At 37.2% G+C, this 15,387-nt stretch overlaps 1 protein-coding gene across 1 annotated transcript in view; it reads left to right on the top strand.

Moving 5' to 3' along the window:
* Positions 1-4,308: 4,308 nt before the first annotated feature.
* EP300 (EP300 lysine acetyltransferase) overlaps positions 4,309-15,387 on the top strand; it is a 74,510-nt gene continuing 63,431 nt past the window's right edge. Inside the window, exons 1-2 of the mRNA XM_088141010.1 lie at positions 4,309-4,447; positions 10,533-11,191. Coding sequence (XP_087997136.1) covers positions 4,354-4,447; positions 10,533-11,191 — 753 coding nt within the window. The 5' untranslated portion in view covers positions 4,309-4,353. The remainder of the gene's footprint in view (positions 4,448-10,532; positions 11,192-15,387) is intronic.

Here is a 15,387-nt window from a genome sequence, read left to right as displayed (position 1 = left end):
TGTTAACTAAATTGTATAATACAATAAGATCTGTAAATTTATGTATTGATAATCAACATATTTGTATTGGACAGGGAAGATAGAGAAAACAATGGCAAATTGTACATAAATCGTGAAAAATTAGAGCGCTTAGATGAATTTGTATAGCATGGTAGTCACCCTAGTGTTTTTCCCACAGGTGCAGAGTCTGCTTTTTGGATTGACAAATGCCATTTCACGTGATTGAACATAGCAACTGGGTCCAACTGGATGATTTTCATGTCTGTGTTAGTTGTGTCCTGCCACCTTTGCTTTTGGTCTTCCACATGGGCATATGCCATCAGTGTTAAAGTGGTAGGTGGTAAGGTGACGGTGTGGGGTGCTGTTCGTAGAATGTGGCCATACCATTGTAGGCTGTGTAGTATGGTAGAATGTTTATTAAAAATCAGAAAATGAATGGAGAAATGTTAAAACATGCAAGTACTGATAAAAAGATAGTGGAAAGTATGTAAAGGGTAAATACTTGTTGAGAGAAATAGGAATGGCTGTACAGGAATGTGCTTCTGCCCATTTTGTTATCTGTAAGTGAGAATTGGGTGTCAGGAGAAACATAAAAGTAAGTTGAATGCAGAGGAGATAGTATTTAGAAGAGTACATCGTAAAACAAGAATAGGGTAAAAATGAATGGGTGCTGAATGAATGTGGGCTGAATACAAATTTTGAGTGGCTAGTATGAAAATAAATTGAGATAGCTTGGTCATACAAAGAGAGAACCAAATTGTAAAAAAAATATGAAGAAAGGCTGAATGGGTTGAAACAAAGAAAAAGGGAAGACTGAGAAAATTGGAATTAGGTAGAATTGATGAGATCCCCCAAAAGAGAGAAATTTAAAGAACAAAAAGCAATGTATGAAGTGATAAATTGTCCTGGTGAAAGCAAAGATTGAAAAATATGAAGAGGTATAGTGCATGGTGTTGGTGTAAACTAGATTTGGCTTTTATTTTGTTTAATCTCAGGTCTTTATTTTGCTTACTATTCTTACTTCTATGCTTTGCTTCACATAAAAGTGCTTACCCGGAAAGGGAATAACATGATGCTCGAATGCAAAATTAATGCACAGCCATGTATTTGGATGCTCTTGAAATATGGACAAGTCATCTAATCAAAGCCTTGTAATGCAGTCAGAACAGTATTCTTAAGAAGTGTATGGTAAAAACAAGAATAAATAGAGTGAAAAACAAATGGGTGCTGAATGAATTTGGATTGAATACAAAAGTGAATGACCAATGAGAAAGAAATACTTGTATGTGGTTTAGTCATATACAGAGAATAAATGAGGAACAAATCACAAAACAACCATGCAGGAAGGATAGTGAAGAAGGTAAGACCGAGAAAACTGTGATTGGATGGAGTTGAGGAGTCCCTCAAAAGAAAAAGTGAGAAGTGTAAAGAACAAAAGGTAATGTGTAAATCAGTGAATGATGTGATGGAAGCAAGGCTGTTTGGAAAAGGAAATCTATATAAATCTAGTTCACGCAAACACCATTCACTCTCTCTCTCCATAAAGGAGAGATACATTGAAGTGTATTTGTATAAACTAGTTTTTTGTAGATTTCTTTTATCTCCTGCCTTTAATTTCTTCTCGTCACTACTTTTTACACTTTCTTTGCTTTGCCCAACGTTGCTTAGCCTGAAAGTGAATAGCAATGAAGGGCCGTATGCATGTTCAAATGACCAGGCAGTTTTAACTACTGTACTGACTAGAAAGAAAAAAAGAGGCCACGTAGCCAACAATTTAATGAACTGGCTCCTCATCTTCCAGACTAAGGACCTAGGAGAGAAAGAGTGGAATTCTCACACGTTTCACAAATACAGATATATTACTAGAGAAAGTGCTGTTATTTATGCTTAGCTGCTTCCTGGGAGAAAATTTCAGTTGGCAGCGAACTGAAGGACAAACGGCAAGCTTGCTTAGTCCATACATCCCGTCAATTCCGCGCTTCTTTAATCTACACAGAGCCCGATTTTTGTAGGAAGTCACGAGCACTGAGTGAACAATTCGGCTCGTGGTATTACAGGGGATGCACATCCATCCACGCACACCGAAGTCCCACGTCCTTCTGCGTAATGAAAACCACTTCTTTGCTCAGCTGAGTTTCCCTTTTCCTTTAGGAGCGTCAGACATGGATTCTGGCAGGAAAGCGAGAATCCTGAGTTGTGCAACACGGATTGTTTGATCAAAGACCTTTCCATCCCCACCTTGAATCTATATCTTGATTGGGACTTCGGCCATACTATCATAGAGGATGGCTAACATTAATGATTTATATGTCGGTGGACACAGACCCACAGCGTCATCGACCTCATCACATTTGTGTATATATGAGGAACTGTTTCGCTGACCAAATCCTTTGGCCTCTACGTCTAGGTTGGCGTCTTGTTAGGGCAAATAGGTAAAGGAGAGAAGGAGGCCCCTCGTCATACAAACAGCTTCCGATGCGCATTTCGGGCACGATCAGTTCCAGGATACAGAAGCTCTCCCCCCACTTCTGGATTACAATAGGACTGGCCCAAGGAGCAACCTCGCGGCACATTTCGGCCGACTGAAAAACAGTAAGGACAGAAGAAAAAAAAGATGAGAAGTTCTCCCTCCCCTTTAAGAAATTTAGGCGAGAGAGTTTGCGGAAGGGATCACTTAAGGAGCGAAAGCCGACTGGGTGAGCTAGTCTCGTGACCGGAGCTGGCCCCGCCTCGGAATCTCCCCCCCCTCGCAGCCCTCCGCGTTCCATTGTGTGTGCGAGCTGCGTGCGTCCCCGCCTCTCCTTTTTTGGACACGCCCTTTTTTCTCTTGGCTCATTTCCGGCGCGGCCGCTCGCTTCCCTCTGAGGAATCGGGAGAGTGAAGAAACAACAGCCGCCATTTTGTTGGTGTGTGAGCGATTGAGGGGAGGGAGCGAACGAAAAGGACCGAGCTGGGCGGGTAGAGCCCGGGAGGTGGAAAACAGCGACAGAGACCTTCAGCAACTCAGGGCCCCTGGCCGGCCAGACCCGAGACAGCCCGAAACCTCCGTGATACACCCACTATACTACCCTCGTAGCCAGTAGGGGAGTACGCACTCCCGGTTTCGGCTAGAAACTCGGAACCCCGGGTGGACTCCACCCCAATTCCTTCTGGCAGTCGAGCCCGTTCGCGGGTCCAGGAGGCCGCTTCGCCTCGATTTGAGAGCTGCTACTTCTCTCTACATCTCCTTTCCCGTGGTCTATATGGCGGAGAGGAGACGGGGCCGCTCCAGAAACGCCTGAGGCACGGCGTCTCCAATGCCGAGGAGAGCCTTATCCTCTCCGTAGATCAAGCGCTCGTAACCATCCGTATCCTCCGGGGAGGGGGAAGAGGCTGAGAGAAGGGGGGGAGGGGCCGCTCCTGCCGCTTCCTCCTCCTCTTGCTTTGGGATCGATCCCGTCGTCTCACCAGAAAGGGGTACCCCGCCAGAGAGAAAGAAAGGAAGAAAAGGAGGGGTGGCAGGCGCGCGTCCTGAAGCCCACCCTCCTCAGCTCCCATCCCGGAATCTCTGCTGCCTCCATCGGGACAACAACCTCTCCTCCGCCTCCTTGTTCCTGCACAACAAGATGTGAAGCGGAGACTCCTGGGACTTAGCTTCATCCTCCTCCTCCTCCTTACGGCTCCCTTTTCTGCAGCCATTAGTGATTAGCAAGAACGGCGCAGGGGGAGTTGGGGACCCTCGGTACGTTCCGTCTGTGATCCCCTTCCCCAGCCCCTTGTTCACCAGTATAGGCATTTTCCTCCGTTGCAGGCTGGTTTTGGAAGGAGTAGGAAAGAACTGCGAGCAGAGAAAAACGATTCTTTCTCTCTTCGCCTCTCCTCCTTCGCCCGCCTCCTTGTGGCGATGAGGAGGAGGAGGACGACGCCGAGGAGGAAGAGGTTGATGGCGGCGAAGAGGCAGCAGCAGGAGGAAAAGACGACGACCCCCCGGAGGATGAAGATGGTGGTATCGGCGGCGACGGCGGCGAGGAACCACCAATTGTTCTACGGCCGGATTTAATTCGATTTGTAAATTTATCAAGCCCTTTTAATTGATTATAGGAAGGGTTTGTTCTGTTGTTTTCATCCTTGTTTTTCCCTGTGGCCCGGAGAAAAGACTGCTTCCACACCCTGTTTCCCATCTCTGTTCCCCCTTACTCACTGCTATCCAACAGAAATCGATCTCGAGGAGCAGAAAAAGAGGAACTTTGTCTATTTCTTCTTCAGTCCATTTCCATACTGCTGTTCAGTTGATTTTGGATCAAAGAAAACGGCTGAGGGCATTGGGGATCCCCATCTTTAATTTGGGCTCTGTTTGTCTAAAAAGAATTAAAAATGGCCGAGAATGTGGTGGAGTCGGGCCCGCCTTCAGCCAAGAGGCCTAAACTCTCTTCACCGGCGCTCTCTGTCTCTGCAAGCGATGGCACAGGTCAGTCTTGGGCATAGATCCCTTAATTTTACCTTACCACAAATGGGCTCTCTTTTTTTTGCTAGTCTTTTTTGCTAGTCTGTTACATTTCTTTCCTCTGTCTATGTACTTGTTTTTAGTTTACATTTTGCAATATTGCTTTGGATATTTAATTGACATTAATTTTTATTTCTTTGAAGAGGTTGAAAATGTGTTGATGTTTACCTCTGAGTGCTGGCAGCACTTGAAATCTTGTAAAAAAGTGATAATTATTGCACAGTTATTATCTATGTGTTGATGTAGATTTTTTTCTTCCAATCTTAAACTCATTTAATCTGAAGAGTCCTTATTTTTCATCTTGGCAATGTTCTGATGGCTAAGTTTTGATTTCCTGTATTTCCACCAATTATTTACTACTAATATTGTTTGATAAAGGGGTAATTACAGCTGCTGGTAGAATTCATGTTGATGCTTTTGTTAAGACAGCTTCACTAGACCAACACTGAAAAACAGTACAGACTTTCTTTATCTGTATTTTTATGTGTCATCTGCTTTTGTTCAGAGACCAAAATGTCTGAATTTCTCATGAAGTCATGCCTGATTTGTAAAGATGAGTACAGCAACACTTGTTTGTTTATTTATTGAACAAATCAGCTGGATAGAAATGCTACAACTCCTTTGAAATTAGCAATGCATGTTACAGGTGTTCATTTAGTAACAACTGTTTACAGGTTCTCTTAGAAGTTCAGGGAACTATACCCCTGTAAAGAACAAATTGGCTGCAAGAGAAAAATTGTGTTGTTTTCCTGAGATTTCTGAGTAGTATATGATTACTCTATGCAATAGTTGTTTTAACTCATTTTATCAGAAGAGATTATCTGGAATCCTTCAGTCAAAAATCTAGACATTCTGATTATTAACGGTAACCAGACTTGTTCATTGAATTTGTTTTGTACTGGATATATAAATGCAGGGGAAAATGGCTGATTGTGTTTGATAGATAGGCTATGTATATGTATTTTTTGTTTGAATACTGGTTGGATACAGTAGATAATTTGGAATGATTCTTGTGTTTAGTATTCACTTCCGAACAATGTTTCTATTTGAATCTGCAGTCTATATTGATATCTCCAACAACTTTAGGGATTTTTAGGTTGTTTGCTACCAAGAGCATTAGTTCCACTATTTGTCAGGCCTAGTATAACACTTACCTGAAAATCAACAAGTTCCATTTTGCTAGTAGGAAAGCAGAGTTGCCTTCAGAATTCTTTGTGGAAGTATATAAAACAAATACTATAAAATAATACTTTTTCAGAGTTATGCTATAGAATAATACTTATTAAGGTTGTATTCCTTTCCTATGCAGACAAAATTGAAAATATGCATCCTGGGTTTTGTTTTGGTTTTTTTGGTTGCAAGCCTCTGCACACTTTTCTGGGACTATATTTCATTGAATGAATTCATAGACAGTCATATGAGTGTATTGTGAATCAGTACAAGCCCATGCGTGTTTATTCAGATATAAATCTTATTGGATTCAATGGGACTTTTTCAATGAATGCTTCTTTTGCCAATGAGAATGGTACATTTTGTTTGATTCTCCTCCAAAAGCCATAGTTTTTGTCTTTCTATGTTAGTAATAAGCGATTGCATCTTTGTATTTCCAATGCGTTTTAGAAATACAGAAGATCAAATTAAGTTTGTTGTATTGACTGTTTAGTTTGTTACCATCATTCCCAATAGTTGCTAAAAGCTTCTAGCTTTGCATTAATCATTACTAATACAAATTTTATTCTTGTTGGTTGAATCCTCTTTGAAATAATAGTCAGTTGGAGATGTTGAAATGTAATAAGCTTAAATATTAAGTACTTTCAACATATTGCAACTAATGAATCTCCAGTTGTGCTTTGTTTTAATATTCAGTTTTCTGAAGGTGTGAAGATAACTGTGATTTAGTGTGTTCAGATAAAGCTATGCAGAAAAATGTTAACATATGTAAGAGTACTAAACCTCATATTTGCAACAAATTACTAACTTCTTTCCCATAATGCTGCGTCACAGTGCTGCATCTTTTTTCTAGCTATTATAAGCATAGATTCATTTTTCTGTTTTTGTGTGTTTTTTTTTTTTTTTTTGCTTACTCTAATGCTCTAGAATATGCACAGGTGTAAATGCTAAATTTATTTGGGAGCTATGGGAAAAGAGCCAGGCATCCATATCTATTGACAAATTGGAAATACAACTAAGTTATGTAATTACCAGAAAAATAAGAAAGTTTAATTGATATAATTCTGTCTTTATCCCCAAAAGCAGCTTTATTCCTTAGAATTTCTACATAAATTTGTCCACTAATACAGTTCTCCCTGAAATATTTTGCCACAGTTGTCAAGAATACCTTATATACTGAGCATTTTTCATATAGGATTTTAATATTTTATTTTTTGAATATAACCAAGTCTATTCCTATATGAACTAAAGGGGAGGCAAAAAATCAGAATACTTAATATAAGCATGAAGTGAATGAAATAACACAGCCGTTGAGGTAGCATTTTGTGCTTATAACCCTTCTCACAATATTTTGAATCTTTTTTTCACATAGATTTTTGACAAAATTCATCTTAGAATGCATTGCATTTTAGTTGTATTTCTGCAGTTAAGATATGTAAGTCCTATATCTGCTAATAAAACTGCAGCTGCTCTTCAGCTTAATGATACTATGTGTACAAACTTTTTTTTCTTTCCAAAAATGAATTGTTTCTGTCATCTTGCCTACTTTGTGACTACTGAAAGATCTGTAAATATGTGTAGTATACGTCCTAAACAGCTTAGCGGGTACAACTATTTGGACTCAATAAGTCAGGTCTAGGGATGCTGAAAGGAATATTTGATTGTCTCCTTCATACATCAAGCATGTGTTTTAAAGTCATTGCAGTTTTGAATAGGTTTTGAGTTTGTATGGGAATCTTGAAATCCCTGTCATTTTGACAGAAAATTTATTCCAAATGTCTGAAGAATTATAACACTATATTTGATACTTTTATGTATCTGTGCAACTGAAGTAGACTTTCTGTGAAAAATAAGACTATTACATTAATAGTTTATTTCAGTGTTTGGATAGAATATAGGCATTTATCTAGTTGGTTAGTAATCCAAAATAATTATGTAAGTGAGTGGAGCTTACCAGCTTTTGGTGTATATTCTATATTGGCATTTTCTTTAAAGCCAGAACTCCTTCAGAAAAGGGTAGTTGAAGAGAGTAACTCTTATAATGTTCTTTGTTTCTGGCTTTGTCATTTCATGGCAGGAGTAATTATCACTTGCCTAGTAGTATTCAGGAACACTAAGGAAGTGGAGCAGGTGTTTTTGCTCTTATATACTACAGGATCCTGTGGATCTCAGATCCCAGAGGGAGCTCTGGCAGAGCAGCATGCCATTTCAATTTCCATCTGTATTATATGTGACTGTCCTTGGCTCTTCAAGGAGCCCTAAGGTAAACTTCTGAGGGAGTGTAGAATGCACAGCCTCTTGGTTCTTCTTTCCTTAAGCAAAATCTCTGAAATTAGCTATTAAGATTAGATAAGAGATTTGTTCAAATTCTCACTTAAAGCAATTATTACTTATAGCAGCTATGCCATCTACTGTAATTGTACTTTGAGCAAGTTTCAATCAGTGATGATAGGCCAGTGCTACTAAACATCATACAGTAGTTGCTTGCTTTTTTGAAATCTGTACCACAAAATGTTTTCTCTATTAACAAATATCAATAGCTTTTGATACCTTCTGATTTTTAAAATAAAAACTGCTTATTTACTGAAAGGTATGTTTATTTTCTAAAAGATCATTAAATGAACTTTGTCTTGTACATCAGAATTTAATTGCCAATTTTTGTCTACTTACAAACTGAGTTTAAAAAGTTATTTTTGAAGTTGATATATAATAACTACTTTAATATTTGTAGTTAAGTTACATGACTTACTTTTTAGAATTGGAAAAGTGAAAAATAGAAGTAGTTCTGAAAAGTATGCAGTCCCGTATGTATGCATGGTATCTCTGGATACCAGCCAGTGTGATGTAATTGTTAATATTATTAGTGTTAGATCCAGAGGTGCACTCTGCAAAATTCTGAATTGAATAATCAATGAATAAAGGAGGGGAAGATGATGTTGATTCACCTTTCTATTATGTAGCTGCTTGTACTCCCCAAAATTTGCTCTGTGTAATTAATGACCCTCCAAAACTGAATGAGGAGGTAGCAGTAAAAATTGATTCCCTGCCTTCTTTCTCCAAGAGGAAGGTATGTTGAATTTCTGTATCCTTCAACAATACAGAGTACATGTTGGTACACCTCTGGAACCATCCTTAAGTTAGTAGGGTGATGAAGGCATTACTTCCAAGTAAATAAGATTATTGTACTTCGTTGGCGTGTTGTATGATTGATTAAACCAAAAGAGAAGAACATCTCTAGATCGGTTGTTTTCAAACAGTCAAATTCAGCTCCTGTTTAAGGGGTAAATCATAAAATTAGAGTGAAAACTATGTAACTTATTAGTGTTTATGCTCTTTATCATTAATATTTGAATCATATCTTGAGGATCATAGGAATATTTTCTTCAAATAAGTTGAAAATCATTCATGTATTTTTCTTCAGTGTATAAAGTCCAGCCATGCGGTGCCATGGATATTTAAAAAAAAAAATTATATATAAATAATGTGGTAAAGAACATCACTTTTCTGTAGGAATAGTTCTTTTTTGCCAGACTGTTCTATCAGCTGCCCTGGGAATACTTTAGTTTGAAAAGTGGCATGCATATTCTGATTTAAAAACAACAATCACCAACATTGAAAATCCTGAACATTTTGCTAAAACCCACTGTTTTTGTCTGATCTGCTTTGTCACTACAAGAAGCTGCTACACTTCTTTGCAAATGTTACCTTTTCAGAGCAACTGTTGAGGTATATTAACAAACGTAAAAGCTATTTGAAGTAGTATGGTAAGCTATTAAATTTGTTTGGTAGGAGAAATTGTGCCTCTTGGAGCAATATTTGATTTAAAAAAAAATTTTTTTTAAAGATAAAGTCAACCTAGAATTTGCCACAATCCCTAAACTAATTTTAAGAGAACCCTAACTAAAATTTGTGGGCATTGGTAGTCTTCCTTTAGATTTCACTTTCGGCAGCTCTTAAAGCTGTCTTAGTGGGGGGGAGGAGATTCTGGAATTTAGGAAAGCTATTAAAGCAGTTCATGATTCCATTGCAGGAAGCTTCTGAAAGACAAATACTTGGAAACCAAAGCACCTGGCTCAGTTTTGTATTTCCTTTAAGATCTTTACCTATTGAATATCTTGGAATAAAGGCTGTAGCATTAGAAATGCTCATCCTTCTAGCATATTATATCTGGGCTATAAATATGTTCATTAAATTCACACTGAATAAATTTGGCAATAGAACCAAAATCGGATTGCTGTTGATTTTATCTGTTTGATCATTCAGAAACATGGAATGAGTAGCTCTCATGTTTCTACATCCTTCAATTATTTAATTTTTAAACTTGTAAATTTTGAGGTCAGTTTCAGGCAAAATAAAAAGAACAATTTCTTGTCTATTCAGTTTTAACCTGGTAATGCTTTCTGACTAGATGTGATGGATCATGTTAGCTGGCAAGTTATAGAACTAATGATCAGGCAAGTAAAGAGTGGAATTGTTGAATTGTGTTTAATGTCATGTGTTTCCTAGTAATGTGTGGCTGAAACAATGGTGGATAGGCATATGCACTGGTTTGCTGCTTTTAGTTTTAAGCATTGGGGTTTGTAGCAATTGTAGGATGTCACATTTAGCATTTGAGATATGTTTAAAAGCTTTATAAACTTGGAACCAATATGAGTTAATTGATACTGTTGCAGAGCCAAACTGGGTATATTAAAAATCATGTCATTTAACTTGATTTGAGAGGGTTGTTGAGGTGAAACAGTGACTTTTTGTTTAAAAAATATTTTTGGTATAAAGCAAATTAGATAAATAGCTGTTCTATCAGGACTGAAAATTAACTTCATTCATCTGAAATGTTTGTTCAAGTGCTCTAAATCACTTTTTTGCTTTTTCTCTCCAGATTTTGGATCTCTTTTTGATTTGGAGCATGACTTACCAGATGAACTTATCAGCTCTACAGAACTGGGACTTACCAATGGTGGTGACATTAATCAACTGCAGACCAGCCTTGGTATGGCACAAGATGCTGCTTCTAAACACAAACAGTTGTCAGAACTGCTACGAGCTGGTAGCTCACCAAACCTTAATATGGGAGTTGGTGGGCCAGCCCAGAGTATGGCCAGTCAGCCACAACAGAACAATCCTGGAATGGGAATTTTAAACAGTATGGTCAAAAGTCCCATGGCACAGGCTGCACTGACATCTCCAAATTTGGGGATGGGTACAAGTGGGCCAAACCAAGGTCCATCAACTCAGTCCACTACAGGAATGATGCCAACAGTAAATAGTCCAGTAAATCAGCCCGGAATGGGAATGAATGCAGGAATAAATGCTGGCATGAATCCTGGTATGTTGTCTGCAGGAAATGGGCAAGGAATGATGCAAGGGCAAGTTATGAACGGTTCAATTGGAGCTGGAAGAGGACGTTCCAATATGTCATATCCAAACCCAGGAATGGGAAATGCTGGTACTCTGATTGCAGAGACATTGCAGCAAGGTTCTCCTCAAATGGGAGGACAGGCAAGCCTGAGAGGTCCGCAGCCTGGAGCAATGAACAAGGTAAGTCAAAGATTTTATTATGAACGCTGACAATGAAAAATACAGTTTCAAAATACCATCCTTTAGAGATGTTTCTAGATATCTTGCCAGAAGCCTTCAGCATATTTGTGGATATGTAAGCTTATCAATGCATATTAAGGAGAAATTTTACATGGGTGTGGAAATCACTGAACTGTATTTTAATAACCCTGTAGCTTAGGCATAGTATATCATTCCGAACAAATGCTTGAATTTATAAGTATGATGGGTTTCCCATATGCAGAATTATTGTGCATGAGGTAATAAGTTAATAGTTTGTCTAATCAGAAGTGTTAAAAACTACTCCAAAGGCTAATATTACTATTCTTAAGTAGAACATTAATATTAGAATGTGTCAGAGAAGATTATATTGGCTCTGACTCAAATGTTGAGTTTTGCAAAATGTCTTGAATTTGAAATGCTACTTTTCAAAGCCCAAATGGTTGTACTGAATGCAAAACACACATTTTACACATAAAACAAAGTTTTCCATCATTTTGGGAGTGTTTTGAATCAAAACAGCAGTTTTGAAATTGAAACAGGACATTTTGAATTCAAGATAGTTCAAATTCAAAATATTTTGCATGCCACTACTTAAAAGGGTGTTATTTTGTATCTTCCTTTGTCAAGAAGTGGTTAGAAAAATTATATTAAAATTTTTTGCTATTAATTATGGTGCCTAGTTGGAGCCTCCAGGCAGAATGTATTTCTGAATGTGAATGGTGGGTTTCATACACTGCTTATGATTCTTGTGGGAGCATTTGGGAAGTATTTCTAGTAACTAAGTGATGGGCTAGATTGAATGTATAGTTTAATTGAATAAACTGTTAATACCAAATAAACATTAACGTGATTGAATTCAAACTTTTTAAGCCAGAAATTATTTCAGTCCAGTTTGGTGGATAAACCATAGTAGATTGGTTATTACAATGCTAATCTGTAAACCAGTTTCCAAATCACATCACACTAAGCTTTGAAACAAAGTGTCCTGAGCCTGTGTTTGTGATAAAACTTAGGGTGAGTTTATGCTAAGGCATAGTGAATGTGGTTTGATTTTGATTTTATTGGACAGATCTAGTGCGATATATTCAATGAACCATGATTAAAACAAACTGTGGTTTAGTAATTGACATCATGCTCGTTACTTTCATTGGTGAAATCTGTTAGAGGAAGAGCAGACAAATATTGAATAAAATGAACACAGGTAGTCCTTGCTTAACAACCCTAATTGGGACTGGCAACTCTTGTTAAGTGAAGCAGTTGTTAAGTAAAACTTGTGACCTCCTGCTGGCTTCCCCATTGACTTTGCTTGTCAGAAGCTGGCTAGGAAGGTCATAAATGGTGATCACATGATTGTGGGATGCTGAGGCCATCGTAAACGCATGACAGTTGCCAAACACCTGAAGTGCAATCATGTGACCTCAGGGACACTGCGGCAGTCATAAGTGTGCAGAACGGTTGTAAGTCAGTCTTTCAGCACTGTTGTAACTTCAAACAGTTGCTAAACGAATGGTTGTTAAGCGAGGACTAGTCATTTACTGTTCATTGTGTATACTTCTGTAGGAAATTTAGTGAATAGTTTTATTAAGAAATATGTTTAAGAAATTCAGTATTCCAAATTAATAAATTACTTCAGGAAAATGATTGGGAAAAGATTGATAAGATTTGAAATTATATCTAAATGAAATCTTTGTCATACTTGTCCAAATTTAATTGTATCTTGTGGGCGGTTGTACACTGTGTTCCTAAGTTGATAATTCTGAGTTGGAGCCCTGGAAAATCAGTGCAGTTCCGTGCACAAAGCAGCAGGTGAGGGATGGCGTAGTCTAAATAGAGCAGTTGCACTTGGGGGGATCAACACAGATCAGTTACCCTACTGATTTCTAGAAATTTGCACAATACAAACTTTAATTTGGCATTGTAGCACTGCTCCCCCAATTTCCAGTTGCTAGATTTTTTTGCCCTTTGATTACAGTATGTATTAACAGAATGGTACTCTTACAGGGGCTTTCTTTACAACAGAGCTGTATTGAAATCAGCCTGTATATAACATGCCTTAAACAGGGAGATAATTGCAAGTTCTCATTATTCTGTATACCTGCTATTGAAAGCTGTTCTAGCAGGTAGAACATACTACAGGAAGAGTGCAGTAAAAATAATCTGGAGTATGAATGCTGGGAGCAGAGTAACTCTTTGGTTTTTGATGGAATTCAGCTGTTTCTAGATGCATTTTAGCAGAATAACAATTAAAATATATTAGAGTTTAAATTAGTTTTTTTATCTATTTAAAATGCCTTCAGACTGCCTTTTAGGATAGAACCCAAACCATCTCAGAAAATAAAAAATATGTATAATAAAAGTACTAAAAGCCTGTTTAACAAATAAAGCAGGCAGAACATCCCAAAAATATTAAAACTTAAAATTTCTTTCAATAATATTGGTAATATATGACCTGATTCATACAGTGCTCTAAAGCAAAATTGGTTTCTGGCTTAAAGTGTTGTAGAAGCCCAACTGTTGTAGTTGGTTTAGTAAATAATGGTTAAAACAAGCTGTAGTATAGAATTTACAAAGCCTATAGGTGGCTTGTGAATCAGTGGCCTGATTTCCACTAATACTTGGATAATAACATTAAACTTTCTCAATAAAAGATCAAAATTATACAAAATTATGTATTGGGATATACAGTGGATAGGGTTTAACTTGAGTATGGATGAACTGAACATTAATTCTAAATTTTTCTCTATTCAAAGACAGCACTAATCCAACCTGCTTTATTAACCATCAGAAAGTCCCTGGAATCATTTTCATTTTGAGTAGGTTTTTAATTGTAGCTTGACTATTCCTGATTTTAATTATGTTAAATTTGAGTATGTGTTTAATGTTGTTCTTGTTACCGTATTGTATTAGTTCTGACCACAGTTGTCTGCCCCAATCCTAGCTCATTCATGAAAAATAAGTCCAGAACTTTTAAAGGAGAGACGCTTCAGAGGAATGTTATTGTATAAACTTTGTTGGTTGTACATCTAATGCACTGCCACAACTTTTAAAGAACGTGGCTCTAATATGCAAATATACTCCTGTATTCAACCATTATATTGTGAGATTGCATCATTATCAGTTACACAATTTGCTGATTTATAGATAGATGTTATTTGCCTTATGATTCCAATTGTTTGAACCAAGAAAACGAACCATATTGTAATGAAGATTTGTTTCATTTTTTTCAGATTCTTTTATGTTTATAAGTATCACTATTGCAGATGGAGTTTGTTAGTTATCTTTATGCCAAAGAGGATGTTCAAATTGCTATAGGGGGCTACAAAGTTGAATAATTAGTTTAAATCTGCTATTTCAGAATTATTAACAAAATATTACCATTGTTAGGCATAACTTAGATCACGGATTATAATAAAAGTAATTTGGCTTTGTAAATCTAGAAGATCACAGGAAAAAGAAAACCTTAATCGTCACTACTTTCAGATAAATTCCTATATGAGAGTAGTAATTTGTCACAAACTATTGGGAAATTATTTTTTTTTTGATGAAGTTATTTCTCAAACATGGCAGCACAAAAACTGCATTATTGCTCAGTTTCATCACTTGCTGCATTATTATCATAATGCTTAAGGGGTTCTGGTAGCATTTAGTGGATGTCTTAAACTGTATTATCAAAGATACCTTTTGGGAAAAAAAAGTACAATCACCCTAGTACTTAATGTTCTATCAGTCATATAAACCTCATTATCTAATTAACCTGTGAATAAGAATCTCTGATTCATTAGAATCTAGCATCTTTATAGACTTTATCTATAATAATAGAATGGACACCACTGTCGTCTTGTGGATGCTGGAAAGGTGTGATATGCAAAGGCTATAATAATGTTCTCATTTTCTCAGGACTATATAAAAACAAATTAACCCACAAATAACGCAGTGAAATATTGCTTCTGCAAATAAAGCTATTTAAAAATGACCCTGGCAATTTAAAAAAAAATCTAAATTGTTTAAAGAGTTACCTGGAAGACACAACCAGTTTCAGACACTTTACAGATACATGCATACAGTACAAACACATGGTTAACTTCATCTGCATTGGATGGTGCTGGTTTATAATTGATAATCCTCTTGAATAGTATGTTCCTATTCCTGTTTTTAAAATTGCTGCAAGCAACATA

The sequence above is a fragment of the Python bivittatus genome, unplaced genomic scaffold (assembly GCF_059951505.1).
Source record: "Python bivittatus isolate LINGU-HERP-01145 unplaced genomic scaffold, Pbiv_v1 ctg000330_np1212, whole genome shotgun sequence".
Taxonomy (NCBI): Eukaryota; Metazoa; Chordata; class Lepidosauria; order Squamata; family Pythonidae; genus Python; species Python bivittatus.
This window is presented reverse-complemented; position numbering and strand designations above follow the sequence as displayed.